Here is a 24,000-nt window from a genome sequence, read left to right as displayed (position 1 = left end):
ATATCATGAAGAAGCGGTATTAACAAATCTCCTATTTATTCACTCAAACTACCATTTTAACCCCTCAATCAGGGAGCTTTGTCTATATAAAAGTTCTCCAGAACCTGAAAAACTCAGTCACTTACACAATAATTTTAAAAAAATGTTCACTGAGCAAATGTTAGTATGCTTCAGAAACCACACTGCAGGCATGCAGGCTACAGCCGAAAGCACGAAAATGTTCTCAAGGGAGATGACACACAACCGAACACATACCCAACAAACAAAAACCCACAAAAGGATCACTGCTAGGTGGAGAATTTAACAGGGTGATGGGACAGGGGATCTTTTAAGCCGAGACCTGAATGACAGGCAGCCATGCAAAGAGACGAAGAAGGCCCTGCGTGACACGTTATCAAAAGCTCCAAAATTTCCCTCTTTCGAGATGATTCTTCTACTAGTCAAACTGCATGCTGAGTGTTAAATAACACAATCTGAGGGAAAATGTAGGTCTGTGACAGCCAAACAAAGGATAATAATCCACTCAGTATTACTGCTCTGCGTGTTCAGAGCGGTTCCTAAAGTACACCAGCCAGATAAAATACGTGGCCCATGGAAAAGCAAACATTAACCAGGGAAGACAAACATCTGCCTCTGCTCCACCAGAAACATTCACAAGTTTCCATTTAACTCTTAAAACTTGCTACAAGTTTTTGAGAAACTCTACCTAGATCAAAGATTTCCTGCAGATTTGAAGGCTCAGTCTCAGGTTCGAAAAACTCAAGAGCTGGTTGCAAGCAAAAATGGCGGGTTGCAACTCCCAATTTTTCTATGAAACATGCACGTTACACCTCCTTCTGAAGAGGATCTGAAGCAGCTTTGAAATCACAAAATGCAATAAAGGAAAGTGAATATATGCACACACATACATATATAGATACAGACACACAACTTTTTCCCTCCAAAATCAGGGTGAAAGGAAAGGGAGTAGGATGCAGTCAAGGAGACTCAATGAATAGAAAGGCAGGTAAAATAAAGATTAAAGGCCCAAAAATGCACAATTATTGTGTTTCCACCCCAAATCAACCTTTTTTATATTATCTGGTTTGAACTCAGCTAAGCAACCAACACTGAGGAGGGCTGTCCCTTATTTTAGGCCTGGTGCTATTAATAAAAATAAAATTTTGAAAAAAATCCTACTTTCTCATAAGCTTCTGTCCTCATTAATGCAACAATCTTAAAAGTAAAATAGAAAAAGGGGGTCAGAAATGTTCGAGTCTATAACAGTATCATGACACCATTCAATCAAACAAGACTCTAAAAAATCAAGTTCAGTCTATTAAAAGACTCTCCAGATTTGCCAGTGGCACAGAAAGAAGAGGGACAGGCAAGCAGCCATTCACTGGCTCACTCCTATTCCGAAGCAGGTAGGGATCTTGCTCTGCCTGCCACAATAACTGGATTTACACTCTTCCTTCTTCCCCAAATCTCAAAGGACTTTCTTAGCTTTTTAAAGTCATGTTCTTTCAGAAAAAACACGAAGCATTATTTCTATGGACGAACGGATGTCAGTAAGTTCCCCACCCCTGGAGCTGCGGGGGGCGGGGGGGTGTCGGGGACGGACATGGACACACACAACGGACCTCTCTTCCTAAATTGAACCCAAAGACATCTTGCAATTCCACATTGTAAAATACTTCATATATTTTTCTTTGCGCAGCCCATGATAAAGAGCAAGGTTAAGAGCCTAGTACCTAACAATAAAGGATTCAAATTCCAGCTCAGCCACTTAATAGGTGGGTGTGATTTGGGGCAAGTTTTGTAACATGACCAAAGCTCAACTCCTTCATCTATAACCTGGAGGGATAAGAGTATATCCAGACTTTATTGGGGACTGAGCCTTTCTGGGTCCATACTAGGCTCTCAGATGATGTATTAAAGGAATAAATGCACTGATGTAAGCAAGCTGCAGTGCTCAAGCAAGCAGTTTTGTTCCCCAGGGGGCACTTGGCAATGTCTGAAGACATTTTTGGTTGTCATATCTAGGGCTGTGTGCTATGGGTATTTAGTAGGTACAAGCCAGGGATACTGCTAAACACTCTACCATGGACAGGACAGCTCCTCTGCCCAAGTGCCAAGGATGAGCAACCCGGCTGGTACTTGGCAAATGATCAATAACAGTTATCATAATTTGTCCCCTTTCACTAAAATTCCCAAACCTCTGACACCTCTCTAACAACAGAGGCCACATACTATGCTTAACACACTCCGTAAAAATGTTCCAAGTTGAAATCTTCCTCTTGGCTAATATGCCAGTCAGTTGCAACAGAGACTTACAAATTGGGAGTCCGAGAAGATACACTGAGCACTTGGGAGACCAAAAGTACTCCTGAAATTTAAAGTACATTTTGTATCTATGTACCTTCCCCAAAAGAGACACAGTAACTTTAATTTTTTTCACGTTCACTATGGTCCTGCCTACCCAGGCCTTCTTTTCAGCTCCAGTAAAACAACAGCCCCGTCCCGACTTTGCCCTTGTTGCTCCCTCTACCTTGGACACTCTTCCCCCAAATCTTCCCAGGGCTGGCCCCTTCCTCCTCCCCGGGTGAGCTTCCTAGGTCTCGTGGTCACGAAGGCCTTTCTGCCCCACCCTCCTTCCTTCTATTCCCTGCAGAGCACTTACAGAAGCCCTTTAAAATTATATTAAGTTGTTTACTGCCTGTCCCACTGGAAAGGAGAGTGGGATTTTTATCTTGAACGCTCACCTGGGTGAGTGTTATCCACCGTAGCACGTGTGGATGAATAATCGTTAGATCGATGAGTGCACGAATTGTCGAAGGGGTCTGGGACTCTAGCAGTTGTAAATCATTACACTCGCGGCATAAGGGAAACCCGATGGGGGTTAAATGAGGGTCCTACAGCCTGCGCAGAAGTGACAGGTGCGGCCCCCCCCCAAGAAACCCCAACAGGTGACGAGCAGCTCAGAACGTGGCCCACTAACTTCGGTGCTAAAATGGGATGAAGGAAGGATCCTGAGCAGCCCCCGAAAACCTCGCCTGGCCCGCGGGGCAAGTGGCGGGCACGGCCGCAGGCTGAGCAGGGTCGGGTACGTGGCTCCAGGCAAAGCCAGGCCTCACTTCCCCCGCGAAGGCCGCTCCAACCCCGGACCCTGTGGGCCCCGAGCCGGCCCTGCGCCGCCGGCCGGGGCCCCGGGGCTGCGGGCCGCCTCACCTGCAGGTAAACTTGAGGGCGACGAGCAGCGCGCAGCCGAGCGCCACGGCCCCGCAGAGCAGCTCGGGCCGCCGGCGCGCCATGAGGGAGGCGCCGCGCAGCCCGCGACGGAGCCGGCCCGCCGAGGACACTCCGGCCGGGGCCGGGCTGAGGGAGCCGGAGCCCGCGGGGCCGCCGCCGCCGCCACCCTCGTCCTCGGCGTCGTCGCTGCTGCTGCTGCTGCTGCCGCCGCCGCCGCGGCCTCCGCATTCCGACATTACATGCTCCCTGTCGCCGGCTTTATACCGCCGCTGCCGCCGCTTCGGGCCCGAGGGCCCGGCCCGGCCCGTCGCTCCCCAATCCCGCAGCACGCCGCGCTCGCTAACCCGGACCCTCCACGTCAGCCCCACCGCCGCCGCGGCGCCCGCCCCCGCGCAGGCAGCTCCACCTCCGCCCACGGAGTCTGCGCGGACGCCGGCCCCTCCCGGCGGCCCCGCCCCCCCGGTGATCCCGCCTCTCGTTCACGGAGTCTGCGCGGATGCCGACACCGCCTGACAGCCCCGCCCCCCCGGCGGGCCACGCCCCTCACCCACAGAGCCTGCGCGAACAGCCTCCCGGCAGGCGCCCCTACAACCGCCAGCTGTCGTCCCACAGGCTCCGCCCTCCGTCCGCGGAGTCTGCGCAGGCGCGGGTCGAGCGTCCGGCCAGTCCACGACGTGATCCTCCCAGCGCAGGATCTGAGAGCTCCGGCATCCAGGAGTCGCCGCTTGGCCTGCTAAGTTCTAAGTGCCATGATGATGATGGCATTCGTGCCCGCGAGTCCGTACAGGCCCCGGGGAACATAGGTGCCGTTAATTATCCCCGCTTAACCTTGGGAAAATAGGTGCGGGGACGAGAGGTGTCCAGGGTCCCGCAAGTGAGGCGGGCGGGAGAGGTCACTCGGCCTCGGTTTGCACGTCTGTAAAATGGAGGGTAATAGCAGTACCTCTCCCACAGGGTTGTTCTGAGGATAAATGAGGTGATTTACGGAAAGTGCCAGGCCCACAGTGAGATCTCACTAAATCTCAGTTACTGTAGTCTCCCAGCGTGCACGATCTGCATCAGTTAAGCGGCGTGTGCCCGAAAGCCTCATCTCCCACCACCTCGGCCCTTGGGGGAGGGTCTTTGCTGCTTGGACTCACCCCACAGATGGCAAGAAAAATCGAGGCTTGGAAAAGTCATTTGATTGAGGCCACAAAGCTAGTAGGTGGGAAATTCAGACTCAAAGGTAGGCTGCCCGGGTGACCAGTGACCTACTGCTGACTCTCTCAAACATCTCTGACTCTAAATGTTAGGTCCTTTCTAAAGTTTTGTGATTATAAAAGACAAGTCAGTAAGGGATGAAATGCGGCGATTTGAGAGCGACAGAAGAGAATTGCTGCCATGAGGGAGAGGGACAAGTGTACCTGGGGCGAAGTGAAGTCCATACTTACACGGCTGCTGAGGCCGCAGGTGATTATGAATAATCAGAAAACTAGGCAAATAAAATTCTGAGGGAACCAGTGCAGTATGACTGCAGGCAAAAAACAAAACAAAAAGCTTGGCCTGGCGAGAACCAGAAGCTAAGGTGAGACCTCACCTCTGCCCCAGGGCAGCTGGGTGAGCCTGGTGCCTGGCTTCCAGGGATGTAAGGTGTGGCTAGTGTTGGCTACCTTGCTAGGGAGCCATGGCATTCAGTGTGTCCACCACTGAGGCCCAGGACGTTGGTAGCTTATTTACACCTACCATTTTGTGAGTTGTTTTATAGCTCTCCTGTCCTTTTTTTTTTTTTTTTAAGATTTTATTTATTTGAAAGAGAGAGACACAGCGAGAGAGGGAACACAAGCAGGGGGAGTGGGAGAGGGAGCAGCAGATCCCAGGACTCCAGGATCATGACCTGAGCCGAAGGCAGTGGCTTAACCAACTGAGCCACCCAGGCACCCCTCTCCTGTCCTTTTTGTTCCTTCTTTATTCCCTTCGTTTGTATTAAGCGGATATTTGCTAGTATCCCATTAATTAATTATTTTAAACCTTTCTTTGGTATATCCTTAGCAGTTGCTCTGGGGATCACTATATAGATTTTTTCCAGAATTTCTACTTCAGATTATACTACCTTAATTCCAGTAAGAGACAGAAGCTTCTCCAATATAGCTCTGTTTCCTCTTCCCGTTCCTGTGCTTTTACTTTTTCATCTATTACATTACAAACTCGGTAATACAGTGTTTTCATACTGTTTTATATAACCTTGTTTTTATAGACGCCGAAAAAAAAAACGTATTTCTAGGTTTTTTAATATTAACCTTATTTCTAGTCCCTCTTGATTTGTCTGTGTAGATCTGAGGTCACTGGTGTATTACTAAGGGAAACAAATATGGCCAAAGTCACCAGTCTCCATTCACTGTAGGTTGCCAGGACAGAATCCACCCTACACTTCTATAAGACACACCTGTCATTGGCACAGGCCTTTATAAAGTCCAAAGAACTTTTGCTGCCTGTGGGTTCTCTTTTAAGACCCACAATGCCTTGTGGCAATGCAAGGTGACGTCTCATAGGCCAGGAAACCACCCTGGATTTAAAAAGGCAGTTCAGGGGGCGCCTGGGTGGCTCAGTTGGTTAAGCGACTGCCTTCAGCTCAGGTCATGATCCTGGAGTCCCGGGATCGAGTCCCACATCAGGCTCCCTGCTCAGCAGGGAGTCTGCTTCTCCCTCTGACCCTCCTCCCTCTCATGCTCTCTGTCTCTCATTCTCTCTCTCTCACAAATAAATAAAATCTTAAAAAAAAAAAAAAAAAAAAATTAAAAAAAATAAAATAAAATAAAAAGGCAGTTCATTTCTTCTTCTCTATCTAGACATTTCCATGCTGCTCTGACACCAGAATGTACTTCTGAAACTGATTAAGTTCATTTCTGAACACACCAGGCCGTCAGGGTCAGGCGACACTGCTCTTCAGGGCTCAGTCAGCCATAACTTGTCCACATCAACCCATATCTGAGCTTTCATAGCCACTTTACACCATGATCAAGTTGGTGGAGTCTGAGAAGCAGGCGGGGAGAGTATATGTTGAAATAATGCTCATTAACTTTTAAAGCTTCTAAGCATTTACTTAGCAAACAGGATATGCCTGACAAGGTACAGGTTGTCGGGAATTGGAGGAGGGAAGCCAACGCCCTGAGCCTGGGCAGTCTGGACAATGGTGGCTATGTTTCTTGGAGACCTTGAATCAGGACCCCAGAACTGGCTTTCCAGAACTTGCTATTCTTCCCTTGCAATAAATACAAGAAGTCTATATTCTAATCTCTCCAGGCCAACTAAAGAGTTTGAGTTCTCGACCACTCACAGGATCTCAAGCTAAGTTTCTAGCGTGGATTCCAAAAGTTAAGACAACCGACTTTTTTATCTGTTAACTGAAACAGAGCACCAGAGACCACTTTTTACCATCTGCTTTTCTCCCTGGAAAAAAAAGAAGTTTGGAAGAAAGTACAACGATGAAAAAATGTAATGAGGGCCATCAGACTAGAGAGACCTGGTAGAAAAATAACACTACGAGTCTATTCTACAGAAACTGTCACCCATAACAAATTATCTGTTTGGCAAATAAGATGCACTCCTAATGCATCCACCAAGTAAAACTGGTCCCAACTGCTTTCCCGCGCGTGGAGGAAAAACAGTCTCTCCTGTCTTCAAGGAGTCACAGGCAGCCTCTGGTTCTTCTAGATGTTCTACTTGTCTCATCTCACTACCAGCAGCTATACCCTCCTCTCCACGGTGGCTGGACTCACATACAGGAACCAAGACCCTTTTCCGTTACCCCCCTAAACCCACTCATTCAAGGGTGTCACGAGGAAGTGACTTTGCGCGAGGTTTTGAAGGCTTGGCACATCACACCCCAGCAGATCCCTGTCTTCCAAGCCCATCCACCACTCCCCCCGACCCCCATCCCCAACAAGGACACAGCACTGGTAACATCCTCAGGACATAGCAGCCCCCCACCCCACACCCTGCCGACAACTCTTCTTCCTAGGTCACCACGTCCCAGCCTCTGAAGCAGGTCAGGGTCCCAGAGGACAGCTTAGCTCTGTCTTTGTGTCTGCCAGCCATCCTGCCAACCAAAACAGCCCTACTGAGAGTGTTGTGCCAGTTATCTGTGGAAACCCATGGCCCACATCCTAGCTGGCTGTTTGTCTCCTTGCTACTCATGCATCTGAATGTAACACAGAAGAGCCCCAGAAGAGTTAACATGTCCCTGAACAAGAGAAGCTGCTTATCAACCCAAATCTGGGAGAGAGCAGGACAGAGTGAAAAGTCGTTATCATGTCTAATTTGCATACTATCACTAATTGCTTAAATAAAGGCGTTGAGGAGCGCCTGGGTGGCTCAGTCGTTAAGCATCTGCCTTTGGCTCAGGTCATGATCCCAGGGTCCTGGGATCAAGCCCCGCATCGGGCTCACTGCTCCGTGGGAAGCCTGCTTCTCCCTCTCCCACTCCCCCGCTTGTGGCCCCTCTCTCACTCTTTGTCAAGTAAATAAATAAAATCTTTAAAAAATAAAAATAAAAAAATAAAGGCGTTGAAAAAAAAACCAACTTTGTGATTTTAGGGCCCAGTTTCAATAATTCTTTGGGGAGGGGGAAGGACCACACCAAAAAATGAAAGACATCTATATATAAAATGTTTATTACAGGCAATATTGGTCCATACACTACACAATACCAACAGTACAAGTGTAATCTTTCAAAATCATCATTTAAACAGCAAAAGACCAAGAAATAAAATTTGAGTCAACTGATTATTTTTTCAAAATAGTGTCAATGCACATTATCCTTAGTTCCCTTAGTATAGTGAAACATACAAATACAGAAAAATACCCCATTTAACGTGTACTAGTGTTAAATGGTTATTTGGCTTAAAATCTGAGTTAAGAAAATCCTTTTTAGCAACCTACGTACAGATAAGTAGCAAACTTTATTATATTAAACAAATTTGTTCCATTTAAAACATGTGAAGAATTTCATCCATCATGTCTTCTGACCCCTAGCGCAAGTGTCTACTCTCTCACCATGATGGTTCTTATCTGAAGGACCAACTCAAGGAGTCGTCTTAGACATAACCTTATCCTCTTCCCCAACACACTTCATCCAAAAGTCTGTTCAACAGATGGCAACAGGGTAGCGGTCACTTCGCCATTTGATGCCAATGGTGCCATGAGAGCATGGCCAGACCTGTTAAACAGCGCGTTTTCCTACCTACTGTGGGTTGCTGCTCAGGAGGGACGATAGACGCCAATACAAGCAGAAAATCTGCAGCTCCTCTGCTACGTGCCTTAGAACACTTTCAATTTTTCTGGTCAATGCTTTGATTAGGTAACATACATAAAAGCCAGCATATTAGTTTAAATCTTTAAACAAAAAACTATATTTTCCAAAGTCATTATCATTTGGGGCGATTAAGTGATCTTTTCTTGCTTTGTTGAGCTTCATCTTTAGGGCATCCCTTCTTTCTTCCCATTCATGGAGTTCGGCATTCCCGTGTGCAAATTTACAGCCATTCCCTTCTGTGCAGGTGCCCTTCATATACCTGCAGGACGAGTCAGCGTGGTGAGCGTCCCCAAGTTATTTATACAAACCCAAAAAGTCCGCGCTTCACTAGCTTGGTGATTTGCATAAAACTTTTAGTTCAAAATCTTAAGCCTAGAAAAATGAACATTATATAGCCTTGACATCTACAGTGGAAAAAAATAGCCCTTTTAAATGTATTTGGTGAGAAATACTGATTGATGGGGGGAGGAAAGACCGCAGTCCTTCCTGATGCAGGAGAAAGAAATCAGAAGTGATGCTACCTAAAAGATGTCTTCTTCATCTAGAACTAATGATGTAATGTATGGGGATTAACATAAGAATAAAAAAATATATATATAAAAAAAAAATAATATATAAATGGTAATAAAATGTAGAATAACAACAACAACAAAAAAAGATGTCTTCAATAGTTTGGGGTATCACGTGGATCTGCACTGGGAAATTACATACAGACAGTGATTTGAGAAAGTGAGGAGCAACTCAAAACTATCTGTTTTTTTTGCTAAAACGTTTTCTAAGGCAACTTAAACAAAGGAGCGATAGTAACCTCTTCCTTTGACCTGAGTCGGTTCCATATATGCCCTGGAACAGCCAGGATTCAGAGGCAGTTTCCGAACTGATGAACACCCCCTGCAGGGCACGTTGTGGTTGGCCACTCACCCCTGACAACTCAAAGACGGTTTGGGCAAATTGGAACAAACATACATCTCTCCTCGGTTATCTTAAGACATCTCGACCCCATACGGGCAGGCTAGTCAGTCTTTTCACGTACCCACAGAAGAGCGAAGAAACGTCCAAGGAGCAACTAACGCTTCGAGCCCCAGTCCAAGCACCCACTCTCAGACCGCATCACCCCCATAACCTCTGCCCACCGCCAGGATGATGGAGCGAGTCACGTGACCTCCGCACTCCCCACGCGGGAGCTTCCGGGGGCTACGTACCTATCACAAATACTAAAATACCCTGTGGGAAAGCGGTGCTGCCAGCAGTACTGGTCGTCCTCGGTGTGAAAAACCTTCTCCTTGTGCTTCTCGGAAGAGATGTGGCCCTGCCACTGCTTCTCACTGTTACAGTTCTTGCCGCACATCCAGCAGTGGAAGTCCGCCTGAAGTGCACGGGAGACACGCGTCCCATCAGTGGGTGTTGTCTGGGTCCCTCAACGGGCCAAACACGGTTCGGGGAGGGCACCAGGGCTAGAAACCCAGACTCTATTCTCGGGGAGCCCATCTGGGGCGGGGGGGGAGGGGGGCGGCGGCGGAGCCGGGCAAGAAGGTAAAGCTCAAAGTCAAGGCCAGAAACAGGACCAAGAAAAGGATCCCAGCACTGGGAGGGGGGCCAGAGCACAGGCAGCAGAGGGCAGTGGTAATGGATTCGGCCAGGTTCCAGCGAGCCTCTGGCTGAGAGGTGACGGGGGCTGGTGTGCAAACAAGGACATGTGTAGGGAGGACAAGGGGCCAGGTTCACACGAGGACCCTGGGACGGATGAACACTGTGAGGACCAGCAGAGAGGACGGGAAAGCCTGGAGCTCTCCAGCTGCAGAGGGATGAGCAGCCTTGCCATTCAGGGCACATGAAATGAGCTCCTACTATGGGCCAGGACTCACGCCAGGGACCAGGGAAGCCCAGATGCTGAGAGGACTCGGTCCCCGGGGCACAGACCTACACAGAAGGAACTGTGTTCACGTCAGTGGAAGACCACCACAGATGCAAGCTGTAAGCATCTGGGCGGTGTTCCCCAAATGCCCTGGGGAAGCATCATTTGCAAGTGGGTAAGAACAGATTCCTGGAGACTTCCCATGAGACTGTGACTCACTATGTCGGGGGTGATGAAGATCTACCTGATTAAACAGCCCAGGTAAATCTCCCAACCCAGCAGGTCCAGGTGACCCTGCTTTGGGAACACAGGAACACACTTGAAAGGTGGCAAGGGAATCAGCGCTGTGCCTTGGCAGAGGAGGTGGAGTTCATCCCAGGCACACGCGTGGGGGCAAGGCCAGGCCACAGACGTGACCCGGATCCAGCGGAGTCAATTACAGGGAGGTGCCAAAAAACAAAACAAGAAACAAGAAGCGGGATAACACATGTGCCTATGTCCTCTTTAAAAACACAAGCCAGGCAGAACTATAGCTTAGGAATAAATATGTCAAAGACAGGTACACATAGCCTGGATTTTTGAAATACACACTGGATCTTGCCCCTCAGGGATGGGGGACAAAGGGGGTTTCAACTCTATCTGCAAACATTTTATTTATTTCACAAAAGCAAACACAATGAACTGTTAACATGGTGGGCTCAAGAACAGTCATTATACTGTCCTCCTTACTCTTACAAAAACTTTTAAAAGAAAACCCAAACAGTAAAAAACCACAGAGGACTTAAAGTGTCCACAGAACCCTGAGGCAGGGGCCAGACGCTAGCAGGTAAGGAGACAATGCGGGGGGGGAGGGGGGGGCCTGTTAGCACCCACATTTCCAGAGCATCTTCTGAGGCCCAGCATCGGCCTAAGTGTCCAGGACCCACCCTACTTCACTTACCCATCACGACCCCCCTCAGGGATGCTCACTAATCTGCCCAGGGCCACAGGCTCGTAAGGAGAGGCCCCAGCATTTAGGCTCCAAATTCTCTGGCTCCAAAGTTAGCAAAAGGATCAAGGAAAGGATCTGCTAGAATCGGGGGACTTAAGTTAACGGCCCAAGGCCACCAGAGGGAGGTGGAGAGACCAGAGGAGGGCAGGCAGCCAGCGAGGGTACCAGACTTGAGGGAAAGAGAAAGAAAGGAAAGGCTCCATCAGTGGTGGAAGCGAAGGACTCACGGTAACTTCAGCGTAATCTGTTGGCATGTGAATTTGTTTTCCGTTTTCCTTGTTTGATTGACTGGCACCATCATCACTTTTTTCATTTTTTTGACTCTTTAGCCAGAGTTCATAAAACTGCTCCATATCTTGTACTAAAGAAAAATGAATCACTTTCAGCAGCGGAAATTTAAATACACCATTGAAATACACACAAGATCATGCACACCTTTTGTATCAGTTGGCGTACATTTTCGAGAGGAAAGCAAGACGGCAGAACGGAGATGGATTACATTAGGCGAGGAGAGGGGCCCTGTCCAAGGGGGAGGTAAACCCTCATGACTCTGAACCTAATTCCGGACTGTTGAGAGTACCAACATTAGCTTTCAAGATGAATTAACTCCCTGCATTTGCAAGACCCTTTGGGGGTGCTGAAAAGTTAGAAACCATTAAAAGGGTATTGCTAAAAAAAAAAAAAAAAAAAAAAGCACCTCCCACTGCTTCCTGTTGCCCCCAGTAAAACACTATCACCCCCACAACCATATGGGCTACTAAACACGGCTCAGGGGCCTGCAGCGGATACACTCCTGTCTACCAAGAAAGAGCAGAAACTCACTACCACTGGATCGAGATTCTGACCCTGACAGGAGCCCGTCAGTCGAGCCACCGTCCCTGAGGACCCACATGCTGGGGTGCAATTTACAACAGCACAACCGTGACCAGGTCCTGGGCTTCCTACAGTAAGAACAAGTACATTCGGCATGACCATCAAGTGCGAAGCCAGGTTTCTCGACCTCACTGCTGGGCCAGCTAATTCTCTGCTGTGGGGGGCTGTCCTGTGCATTGCAGGATGTTTAACAGCATTCCTAGACTCTACACACTAGATGCCGGTAGGACACCCCGCCCAAGTCATGACAACAAAAACGTCTCCGGACATTGCCAAATGTTCCCAAGGGAGGCGGGTATATGTGGCAAAATTCATCCCCGGTTGAGAACCACTGTGCTAAAAAAAATCTGGTAATGAGGTTAAGGTCAAAAATCGGCTTTGCTGCCTGCGCAAGTGTTTCTAACAATATGTCATCAGACTAAGATGAGAGGCCACCTAGAAATCCTTCGCCATCCAGACCAGTTGGAGCAGGAATCACTGCAACAGTCCTGATATGCAAGGACATCTTCAGTAAGGCCCAACAGTATGTCCCTCTCCAAGCAGGACAGCGAGGAGTCCTGTCCACACAGGTCACTGAGTGTGAACACCGGTTAAACACAGCAGGGGACATGCTTCAATCTGATTGGTTCTTGTAATTCAGAGATTGCAGATCTCAAGCAGTTGATAAATTTCCATCAGTTTCCTAGAGATTAAACAACAACGATCCCCGTCCTTGCAGTAAAACCTCTCTGGTCAAAAGTGAAAGGTTGTCTGAGGCTCCTCTCAAAGACTCCCACGATCAACTTGCAGTTTGACCAAGATAAACATTCTCTCCTCGGGCCTCTGCATCTGGGGCTGTTCTACCGGGAAGGCCTCTTTGAGGAAACCTTCAATTCTAACCTGACTTTTCGGGGGTGCCTATTCACAATCGGAGCAGATGGTCTGATCCAGTCAAGAAGGACTGCACTTCCTAGGCCACCTTTTGGGCACACGTCTGTGCCATTCAAATATTCCCATGTATTTGTATCCAGCTCTGACCTAAGCAAACACAGATCAGATGCCAGGCTCACACTCCACTGACAGAATGGCACAATGCAAACTACTTCCTGGGTTCGCGGTGAGTTGGCACATGTACAGAGAGGAAGGAAACTGCCCAGCAAGCTAGATGTCATGGATGTCAAGCCACAGGTAAGACAGCAACTTACTCCCATTCTCCTTCATGTAAGTCCACACTTCCCGCTCCTCAGGACTGTGAGCAAAGGAACAGTTCCCAACATATTGACATTTCTTCCCAGAAGCAATATGATTGCACAACTGTATATAAAAGAAATATGAATATGCTTTAAGACAAGAGTACAGTTAGTAAAACTGCCTAATTTTTACATTTAAGCAAAATAAGCGTCATTATCTGTGCTAACGCTGAGTAACACAATTATTACATAAGATTACTTTGAATGAATTCAAACTGACTCTAAGCCCAACATACATGAGATGATATTAAGCTTTCTATCTCAAAATTTTTCAAAAGAAAATCTCCAAAAAAAAAAACAAAGTATGGAACTAGGATATGGAATATTTTCTTATAAGAAAATGTCTACAAACTCCCTTATTCAGAGTACCTGCTTTTAACTCAGCAGAGCATTTGGTCTCCACAATGCAAATCTCTGGCCCCCTCAGTCTGACAGCAACTCCTCTCCCTGCCTAATCCCCATGGAGCCTCCTTGTCAGCTCCTGGGAGGCAGTAAAGAAACTACGGACTACTCCAAAGGTCCTGAACAGTGTCAGGAAAAATCTCAGACATTTAGCTTACTTATAACCCATACTGGTAGCTAACCTCAGCCATCATTCATTCGATATGCATTGTCTGGAGGCAATGAATACACGAGCCAGGCCATCCAGTTACATAGCATTCAAATATTACCTCTTCTGGTTATTTGCATTGTGTTTTTACTAAGTAAATACAATGAAACTGGTAGGAAAATAAGGTGGCAGCGATCAGCAGAATGTAGATGTCTCTAAGAACCACAACTATCAAGAACTGAGAAAACCTCCATCACCAAGACAGCTCATTCTCAAATATCATCAATATACTTGTCTTAATAGAGCATTCTAGTACAATTAATTGTTAGCTTACTTTGTGTTGCAACAGAGGCTGGCCCCATATATTAGTTTACATAATATCAGATGCTTAGCATCAGTTTTTGCTAAAAATCTAAAAGCAGTCAGCCCTGAATACTGCAGCTGTCCTTCCTTGGGCCAATGTCAACGCCCCCCGCCCCCAATCCTCTGCATAAAGTGAAACCCCAATAAGTTCTTAGGCAGGTATTACTAGGGAAACATTTACCATAGTCTCTCAAAGTTCAATGATAAGGAGCAGGGAGAAGAGAAGATAAAGGAGAAGGCCGGCCACTGTGCTGGGTTTTTACATAACACCATCTCATGTAATCTTCCCTAGGACGTAATTATTCCCATTTACAGATGAGCAAACTGAGGCTGAGTAACTTGACCAGGGCCTTTCTGGCAGACTCTGAAGCCCATTCTCCTTCCACCTCACCATACTGTCTACACACATACACACACAGAGTATTATTTCTTCTTTTAGAAAAAGGATCCCTTAGCAATACCTAGTATGGTAGAAAAAAAAGAGGAAATGAGCTACTGGCACATTGCACGGCAATACAGCACGTCCAAGATTAAAGAATAATCAGTAGTCCCAGCAGCTGAATTAGAATCGTTCTCAGTCGCCTTTGTTTTAACAAAGAATGAGCAGTACACCCATAATCTCCTCTTTTAAAGCCGAAGATATCCACGGTTCCAACAAACCTTCTTCCCCTCCTACAAGGCCCACCAATTCAATCACTCAGATCCCCAAGTCTAAAACCACTGTGGATGAAACACAAACATACCGCCTCCTTCAGAGCCTGACCTCGTAACCTGTGTATGTTTACAAAACGCAAGGTACCCTGGGCGACGGGAAATTAACCTGCCTCTTCCTCAACTCTCTTGGGCAAGTCGGAGAGGGGGCATCATTTCCGAGGGGGCTCTGCAATCCACCTGCTCTGCTTCTCTGGGCAAACAGTTTTCTCCTCTGTCCACCACTGGGGCAGAAAGTTTACTGCCTGTCAATGCTCCAAGTGTCTCTGTTAGCTCACACAATGACACCCCTCCAGACTCGCTCCAGACTCTCTCCCTTGAAGAGTCAAGTCCAGAGCCGGCTCAAGGGATTTGCTTGGACACACCTTCAAGACCACGGAATGCAGCAGAGGGTATGGAGCAGAAACGTGCCACCTCATGAATGAAATACTACCCCTTCAGTTGGTCTGATACTTTCTAAGGGTTTTTGAAGAACGTGTGCCTCGAACACTGACCATTTTTCCTTTGCGTTACTTTTAGAAAATCCTATAAAGTGGGGTATCTTTTAGCTAATATCCATTGCTTGAGTCAAAGAAACTTATCAGTAGCGTTCATAATAACAGAAGGCCTTGAGTTGGATAGCAAAGCCTAGGAATCAAGTTTAAATGAAATCCTCTCCTACTCACTCCCAAAGTAATTCATCTGAAAAATAAGGTAGGTCATGCCCATAACTATTTCTTGACTCCACCATCTATTTCCTTTCTCCAAGTAACTCATCCAATCCCAGTCAATCTGGAAACTGTCACAGAACCACACATACAAAAGGGGAAGGAAAACAAGAGGACCATTTAAAATTTTGGTATTACGACGAGCATTGAAGTTCCAATCTGAATCACTACTACTTTCTAATGATTTGAAATGCCTAATTAAAAAAAAAAAAGTGGCTTAAAAGTTACGTATGTACATCAAACTGTAAAGGCATTTGTTTCTTTGTGGGGAGAGGACGGATGTTCATCCACTTCTTACGTTCGATGGACATCACTCTCATCGCACGCCGATCTCTGGTCCACCTAAGAAACATGGAGTTCAGAAAAAACAAAGACACACTGGCACAAGGCATAATATAAAGGGACAGGTACAATGTTCGTACCTGAAGGACCAGAGATTTTTTTCTCAACCCTTCTAAAAGAAATGCCTTATGATGCTGTCATTTCCTTTCCTGTTATTTTAACAGACATTCCCTAGGAATCCTGAACAAAGAACTGATCAAATTCAGAGAAGACACTACCAAATTTTGTTGAATTCTTATCTATGAAATCGTAAAAATCTCTTCCCTTTCACTTTGCAATTACTCCTACATTATCTACTTTGCTCTGCTCTCTTCAAAGTCAATCTTTTTTTCTTCTATGTAACATACCCATGTAACAGAGAATTATGAAATAGGCATTGTTTGCACACACTCACACACACACACATACACACTCACACACTACTTACGAATGCCTTGCTTTTGCACTACAATATTTTCTGTTTTTGTCTGGTTCAATGACTTGGCCATTTCTCAGACACTGAGCACACACAAATTTTATCTTCATATTAAGAGATCCGGGCATTATTTGACTGCCAAGTACCTGAAACAATTAAAACACAAGTTTTACTTTTAAGAGAACACCAGTTTTCTGGGGACAAAATACTGAATTGCCAGGTATTTCTTTTTGCATAATAGCATACAATTTCTGATACTGTCTGGTTTGATGAGTTGACCATTATATACACTATCGGAGACACTGAGTAGATAACTAAATCTCCAATTCTCCACCCAATGCAAGAGAATATGATAGGTGCAGATTACAGACACCAAACCTCAACTTATGAAAGCCAGCTCTGGAGGGTGATAACTAGGATTCTGTGGCTGGGGGTGGGGAGGTAGTGCATTGAGCAGTCCTGCCAGGTGGGAAGCAGAACCACAGACACAGTCTCCCTCCCTCACTCCCAGGATCCCCACAGCCCAAGAACCCAACTGTTTTGCCAATTAAACTGAGTAAGACAACTGTATCCTACAGCCTTGGCAGGCATTACGGGATGCCTATTTTTTTTTCTTTATTACAATCAACTAAAATTTGGGATTTTTTTCACATTAAGTCAGTGAACAGTAAGGATGTAAGTGCACTAGAAGTATAAACTGCATCCGGAGCACCCGGGTGGCTCAGTCGGTTAAGTGTCTGCCTTTGGCTCGGGTCATGGTCCCAGGGTCCTGGGATCGAGTCCCGCGTCGGGCTCCCTGCTCAGCAGGGAGCCTGCTTCTCTCGCTCTCTCTCTGTACCTTCCCCCCCACTCGTGTGCTCTCTCTCTCTCTCAAATGAATAAATAAAATCTTCTTTTTTAAAAAAGTATAAACTGCATCTGTCAACAAGTGGCATCCACAAGGCCGCTGCAGAAAGGATACCAAACGCAGAAAGTACACAAGAGAAAATACCTGAGCTCCAGGTACGTTCGCTTCCAAATTTTGCCAATATCGTTTAGATTCTTGAGCGATAGCATCATGTGAGATACCTGGGAAATGTACAAGCCTTGCTTTAGGTTCTCCCTCTGTGCATGAACAGTCCACCCATCCAATCACAGACTCGATTCCCTCATTATCCCCCACGTAGCATAATCCGCCACCAAAGATGAATGCACGTCACATCACTCTTTTTCACAACGGAATATTTACAAATACAGCTCTTGGTGCGGTTGGAGGAATCTCTCTTCCTCACAAAAGCACACTACATGCATGAACTCATACCAGCAAGTCACTACATGAGGTTATACTCAAAATAAGCCACTCTAAAAATGAACAGTGACAGCTTAAAGCTAAGGATAAAATCAATAGTTATGTTGCCACATCACGATGACAGAGAAAAGTCTCTGATATTGCTCTGCCAAACCCTGATTGCTTTTGAGGAGACCTTTTTTTTTTTTCATTTTTTTATTTTAATTCCAGTAGAGTTCATGTATAGTGCTCTGTTAGTTTCAGGTGTGCAATATAGTGATTAAGCACTTCCATCACCCTGTGCTTATCATGATAAGCATGCTCTTCATCCCCATCACCTATTTCATGTGCCCCCCCCACCTGCCCCCTGGTGACCATCAGTGTGGTCTCTAGAGTGAAGAGCCTGTTTCTTGGTTTGTGAGGAGACATTTCTTCATCATGCACAAACCTACCTGTTTCATTTTGTAATATCCAGACTTTAAGTTCTACAAGACTATGCGCATAAAAGCACTCATCTTCCCTTAAACAGCCGTATCGAACCTCATGTCGACATAAATCAAGCTGACACTGACCGTGAAAAGAACGTATTTTGGAGTATTTTACTGTTGTCTCTCGCAAAATGTGGACAAGGCACCTAAGAAACAAACGGAGTGATCTATTATTGTTCTGCCAAAGCCTTTTCAAAAGAAAACAAATAAAAATATATACATACATCAGGTCAAGCTCTAGACTGAAAATACATCTTAAAAGTCTTTATCAGAAAAAATAAATCACTTTACACAACTGTTGAATTAAAGGAGGGGGAAGATGACTACACATTAAGCCATAAAATATTTAAATCCATGTCATAAGAAGCTACAAATCAATAATGCTTTTCTGTATTAAACATTAATTTAATAATTCATTTAAAAATTCCCAGCAAAATATACTAACAGACATTTTTAAGTAGTCATCATCTTTCAAAACAGCGACAACAGAAGAACAGGGCTAAGATGCCTGGGGAGATACTACTCTGGTTTTATTTGGATCTAAAAACAGAATCTATTGTGTCACTATAAAAATTAGAAACTACCAACATACTTATTGTCTTCAAACTCATGCTTTGTAACCGGGTGAGAACAAGAAGTAGAATTATCTTTATTTCTTTTACTTATCATTCTAGGCTTATGATCAAAACATTTCTGGAACAGACAGAGAAGAAGAATTACCACAACAACATAATACAAAATAGAACTTTTGTACCATACTTATGCACATGCTTATACATTACATACTTCTACTGATTAATATTTAAAATGAGGTTTTTATATTCTTTTGGATCCTAGTAGTAACTACCGCTGGCTGAGCGAATGCTCCCCATTATGGCCGGACCAGTGCTCAGTATTTTCTACTTCTGGACTTGCAAGTCAGAAACTCTCACCGATTCTACAGTAGAAAATAAGGCTCAGAGACAGTACCTCACAAAGGAATATAAATTCTCCAAGATGCTCTTGGAGAAGTTTGAATACGGTGAGGTTGATTTTTCCATTGCCACCAAAGAAAGCCTCTCTGCTGAACGCCCCTTTCCGCTCCAGCGTCCAGATGTCTATCTCTTCTTGGCAATAAGCAAATGTGCAGTGGCCTGAGTATCTACATTCCTCCTCAGCAGCAACATCTAGAAAGACAGACAATTAAAAGACGGTGAAAACATGGCCACTGTTTTTCCAAAGCCGGTGAATATCAAGCATGTTTAGGGCACCATCTGAGTTTCTCGAACAACTCGCGGATAGCTTCAAGCGAGGACGTGCCTCTTACTGCACAGGGATGGCATGGGCTCTAAAACAGCGGCCCAAGAGCCTGAATTATTTCTACTTCGGGCAGGGAAAAGACTGTGATACCCTCATGTACTCCGTCTAAGCTTAAAAAATCATGTAAGGACATTCAAAGCGCGTTCAGATGAAGCGATCTGACAAAAATGAATCCACAAAGTTCTCTCAAAAGCAACCTCAAAGAGCAACCTGGTCAAAGCCTTAGTTCAGTGTTCTGACTCTGTTCAGACTAAGTCTGGGAACTTCAAGTGTGAGACGGTTTTCCGTTTGAAACCTGGTCAAAGCCTGTTTCCATAAACATCGAGAAAACACACACTGTGTAAGAAGTTAAAGACAGGGGTGCCTGGGTGGCTCAGATGGTTAAGCAGCTGACCATCGATTTCGGCTCAGGGTCATGGGATTGAGCCCTGTGTTGGGATTTACGCTCAGCGAGAGTCTACTTGAGATTCTCTCTCTCTTTCTCTCTCTCCCCGCTCCTCTGCCCCCCACCCCTGCTCACACCTGCTCGCTCAAATATTAAAAAGTTAAAAACAAAGGTAAAAAAAATAATAAATAATAAAAAAATACAAATGTCTCAACCCAAGGAACTTGCAACAATAAACTCTAGCTCCACACTTTTAGTAACAGTAACATGGGAACCATTAGAATAAATGTAGCAAATCACTTCTCACTTATGTCATGCACGCCAATTAAGTAATTACAGTACATACCTTTACATATATAATAAGGTCCTTCATAATTTGTTTTTGTTGGTCTTGGACGTATTTTTTTCCATGATTTATCGTCAACATTCTTTATTCTACCAATTAAAATATCCTTCTTACATTTATGATCCATATTAGCATGATAAGTGAAATCCATTAACTTCGGGCCTGGAAAAGATGTGAAAAAGGATTGCTCGAAGGCACAAAAAGTAACGTTTCATTTCACAGGCACATTTATAAGCAGATGTGAACAGATGGATACTGATTATTACATTGCCACAAAAACCCTATTTTTATAACTCCCAAATGTAAATAAGCTACTGATTTGTGCCTCTTATATGCTATCTGTCGGAGAACACAAAGTTTTATTCGACACCAGGAGCCTCAAAACATACCCTTATTTAACTACGAGGACAGGAATTCTGATGGCTTCTAAAGGTAAAGAACACCATTAAATACACAACTAAGAAAGAAAATGAATTTGGATCCAGTTTAAGACAAACTGTGTTTCTATCACCAGACTTAGGGGTAAAGATATGAAACAAACCAACAGAAAAGACTTTAATTTTATACACATTACATCAAATATTGGTCTTAGAACGTTTTTCTCGTTCTTGCTTTATTTGAAAATGATCACATTCCTGGGGCACCTGGGTGGCTCAGCAGGTAAAGCATCTGCCTTCAGCTGAGGTCATGATCTCAGGGTCCTGGGATCAAGCCCCACGTCATTGTGCTCCCTGCTCAGCGGGGAGCTTGCTTCTCCCTCTGCCTCTCCTCCCCCACCCCACTCATTCTCTCTCTTTCTCTCTCAAATAAATAAAATCTTTGAAAAAAAAAGATCACATTATTAAACATGTATGTAGAATATAAAGAATTTCATAAAAATTTCAATAAGATCTCAAAAACAGATAGATGTTCCATTCCGTATAATTCTATAAATGAAATCATATCAAATAAGACTAGACTTATCCTATTAGACTCCAAGGGGCCCAAGTCAATAATTGCTGCTTGCTAAGAAAGAACTCAAATAGGGCTGGAAGAATCACAATAGCTGGTGTTTTCCACGCCTATTGACAAATTCCTAAGAACTCTCAGATGGACTAGCTTATTAATACTGTCATCTCCTTTGTTTGGTTCTGACCTGATTTTACAAAACAGATCTGACAAGCTTGTCTCAGTTCATGGGTTCCTTCGAGGGGATGTCGTGGGGTCACTGATGAAGGTGGTTTAGTAAGTGCACTTCCAAAAAAGTTTCCAAAGTCATTTCTGGGATGGCTTGAAATTCCCAGGAAACTCTCAGAAGCAAACAAGGTGCCTGGTCCATTCATCTGCAAGAAGAATAAGAAAAAAACAAAAAACAGGAAAAAAAAAACAGCCAACAAATATTGCACTATCACTAAAGAAAGAAACAAATTTGTGAAAATACGACATTCTTCATCTGCTGAAATCCGTACTAGTCTGCCCTTGCTGTGCTTCTATTTAAAAAAATGGTTTCTTTCTGTTTTCCTCTCTTTGGGTCTCTAGGCCCCTCCCCCGCTGTCTTTGATTCTCCGTGCAAAGTTGTTAAAAGTAACAGGTAGGGCGCCTGGGTGGCTCAGTTGGTTAAGCGACTGCCTTCGGCTCAGGTCATGATCCTGGAGTCCCGGGATCGAGTCCCGCATCGGGCTCCCTGCTCGGCAGGGAGTCTGCTTCTCCCTCTGACCCTCCTCCCTCTCATGCTGTCTCTCATTCTCTCTGTCTCAAATAAATAAATAAAATCTTTAAAAAAAAAAAAAAAGTAACAGGTAACTGTTCTGCTTTGACAGCACAGCACGCGCATTTTATCCGCCCTGATCTCAGCTTTCCTGTGGTTTCTGCTGAGCTAAAGCCTCTTCCACGGTCTGCGACAGACCCAGTCACACACAGAGCATTTATGACCGGATGCTCCAGGAGAGTCTTATTTTACCACTCTTTCCCCCAGCACACGCAAAATGTAAGGGAGACCAGCACCGCCATTCCAGTAAGTCAGTTACTTAAGCAAAAGGCCTCCGTTCACGTTTAAGCGACGACGCATTTACAAAAGAGGAAGTGACACTTACAAGTAAAAGGGAAGAATTACTGCTGCTAAGCGCTGTTCCCTCTCTAGAAGTGGAGGTGGGCAGATCTAAAATAATAAAAACACTTCAACAGACCTTCTCATTCTAATCATGCAACAAGAACATCAGGGCATCAGGGCTCAGGGGCTGACTACGGCTTCCCCGCACTACTCCCCATCCTCACTTGTGACACCCAGACTGGGCAGTGGACTTCCCTCTGGAGACCAAGGGCACACACAACCCTCCGACACACTTATATAAAGAGCTGTTCTTGGAGACGTGAGCTAAAGCAGGGCCTACGGAGCAGGACCAGTTAAAAGGACTAAGAAAATAATTCATATGCCAAATGGGAACAGAGCCTCTCCTTTTCAAACTATGAAGCCGGAACTCGTCACAACATGAAAGAAATTAGTAAGGCGCAATGACTTCCTCTGTCTCAGTCTACCACTCGGTTAATATGCTCTCTGCCCTTCTGTTTCACACTAATTTTAGGTTTTTCAGGTGTCAATCTCTTGAAATCAATCGTTTTGATTTTTCTCCCTTTAACCATGTAACAATGCCTTAGAAAAAATTTGAAGATTGTTAGCATTATTGTTTAAAGTATATATTAAACCTGGAATTACAGAAACAGGAGTCAGACCAAAAACTCAGCAACCCCTTGTAAAAACTAAGGCACCAGGCAGTGACCTCCAGGGATGGAGCCTGAAACAGAAAACTCTAATTCTATAATCTAATTCTGAACAATTCTGACCCGAAATTAGTCGTAACTAAGTATCTACCTCGTTCAGAATTTAAAAGGATAGCCTGTCTTTATGACTCTCTCAGATGGGGTACTCCTTTCTTGGAGAAAACATTAAAAGTCATTTTGCCCCCCAAAACAATAGACACCCAGCTTAACAAAGTATCTTGTTTAAGAAAACAAACAGAAACGAGTGCCACGTACATCCCTACGTATCCCTATGCTTCCTGAGCTCCGGAATGGCACACAGTTCAGTCCAGACAAATTAAAACTGAAGACTGAGTTTTTATATTTTCAGCTACCCTGAAAATAATCCAACTCCCTAGAGTTAAATAATTGCCAAACACAGAGTATCTTTTTTTAAAAATTAACTGGGATTATTTACATAAATGGCTCGATTCTTACCTCGCTTGGAATCACTCATTGAAAATGAATTTAAAGAAGAGCAGAAATCTTCTAAGGATGAAGTCAAAGGCGGATACAGCTCGGAGAAGGATGGTGGAGGAGCATACCTTGCACCAATCGGCAAGGTGCCCAGCAGAGATGCTGAGAAGGGTATGCTGGGGGGGACACTGGCGGCCGGCAGGGCTCCTCTGACTAACGCTGATGGCTAGAAAAGAAAAAAGATTCTATTAAAATCCAGGAAACTCAGTTACAAGTAGGCCGAACTGCTTTGAACATCAGCATATAGGCACAAACTCTTACGCTGGGTAATTACGTAACAAAGTTGAAATCAAAATCAAGCCTCCATAGAAGAATCTAGGCTACAGAGCTTAGTTCTCTGCAAGCCCACCTTTCAAAAAGGATCAAGGTGTGACGGCCAGTACTATTTCAAGCCAAATGTTACATT

The 24,000-nt window shown here is 45.1% G+C and overlaps 2 protein-coding genes across 7 annotated transcripts in view; both read right to left on the bottom strand.

Moving 5' to 3' along the window:
- TXNDC11 (thioredoxin domain containing 11) overlaps positions 1 to 3,577 on the bottom strand; it is a 60,638-nt gene extending 57,061 nt beyond the window's left edge. Inside the window, exon 1 of one of the 3 annotated variants that reach the window (XM_081820015.1) lies at positions 3,211 to 3,577. In XM_081820015.1, the coding sequence (XP_081676141.1) occupies positions 3,211 to 3,467 (257 nt within the window). In that variant the 5' untranslated portion in view covers positions 3,468 to 3,577. The remainder of the gene's footprint in view (positions 1 to 3,210) is intronic. The other 2 variants (XM_081820014.1, XM_081820016.1) reach the window with 2 other exon arrangements.
- A 4,285-nt stretch (positions 3,578 to 7,862) lies between these two features.
- The window catches only part of ZC3H7A (zinc finger CCCH-type containing 7A), a 35,610-nt gene continuing 19,472 nt past the window's right edge, over positions 7,863 to 24,000 (bottom strand). For all 4 annotated transcript variants that reach the window (XM_081820010.1, XM_081820011.1, XM_081820012.1 and 1 more), the window contains 14 exons: positions 23,556 to 23,760; positions 22,415 to 22,479; positions 21,478 to 21,664; positions 20,343 to 20,504; positions 19,282 to 19,478; positions 18,905 to 19,005; positions 18,277 to 18,458; positions 17,549 to 17,625; positions 16,570 to 16,703; positions 16,037 to 16,142; positions 13,425 to 13,533; positions 11,595 to 11,728; positions 9,724 to 9,887; positions 7,863 to 8,780 (listed from right to left, as the gene is read on the bottom strand). In XM_081820010.1, coding sequence (XP_081676136.1) covers positions 8,591 to 8,780; positions 9,724 to 9,887; positions 11,595 to 11,728; positions 13,425 to 13,533; positions 16,037 to 16,142; positions 16,570 to 16,703; positions 17,549 to 17,625; positions 18,277 to 18,458; positions 18,905 to 19,005; positions 19,282 to 19,478; positions 20,343 to 20,504; positions 21,478 to 21,664; positions 22,415 to 22,479; positions 23,556 to 23,760 — 2,013 coding nt within the window. In that variant the 3' untranslated portion in view covers positions 7,863 to 8,590. The remainder of the gene's footprint in view (positions 8,781 to 9,723; positions 9,888 to 11,594; positions 11,729 to 13,424; positions 13,534 to 16,036; positions 16,143 to 16,569; positions 16,704 to 17,548; positions 17,626 to 18,276; positions 18,459 to 18,904; positions 19,006 to 19,281; positions 19,479 to 20,342; positions 20,505 to 21,477; positions 21,665 to 22,414; positions 22,480 to 23,555; positions 23,761 to 24,000) is intronic.

The sequence above is a fragment of the Leptonychotes weddellii genome, chromosome 5, assembly GCF_054177405.1.
Source record: "Leptonychotes weddellii isolate Sample4059 chromosome 5, ASM5417740v2, whole genome shotgun sequence".
NCBI classification, from domain to species: Eukaryota; Metazoa; Chordata; class Mammalia; order Carnivora; family Phocidae; genus Leptonychotes; species Leptonychotes weddellii.
Note: the sequence above shows the minus strand (reverse complement) of the source record. Positions and strands in the feature narration are given on the sequence as shown.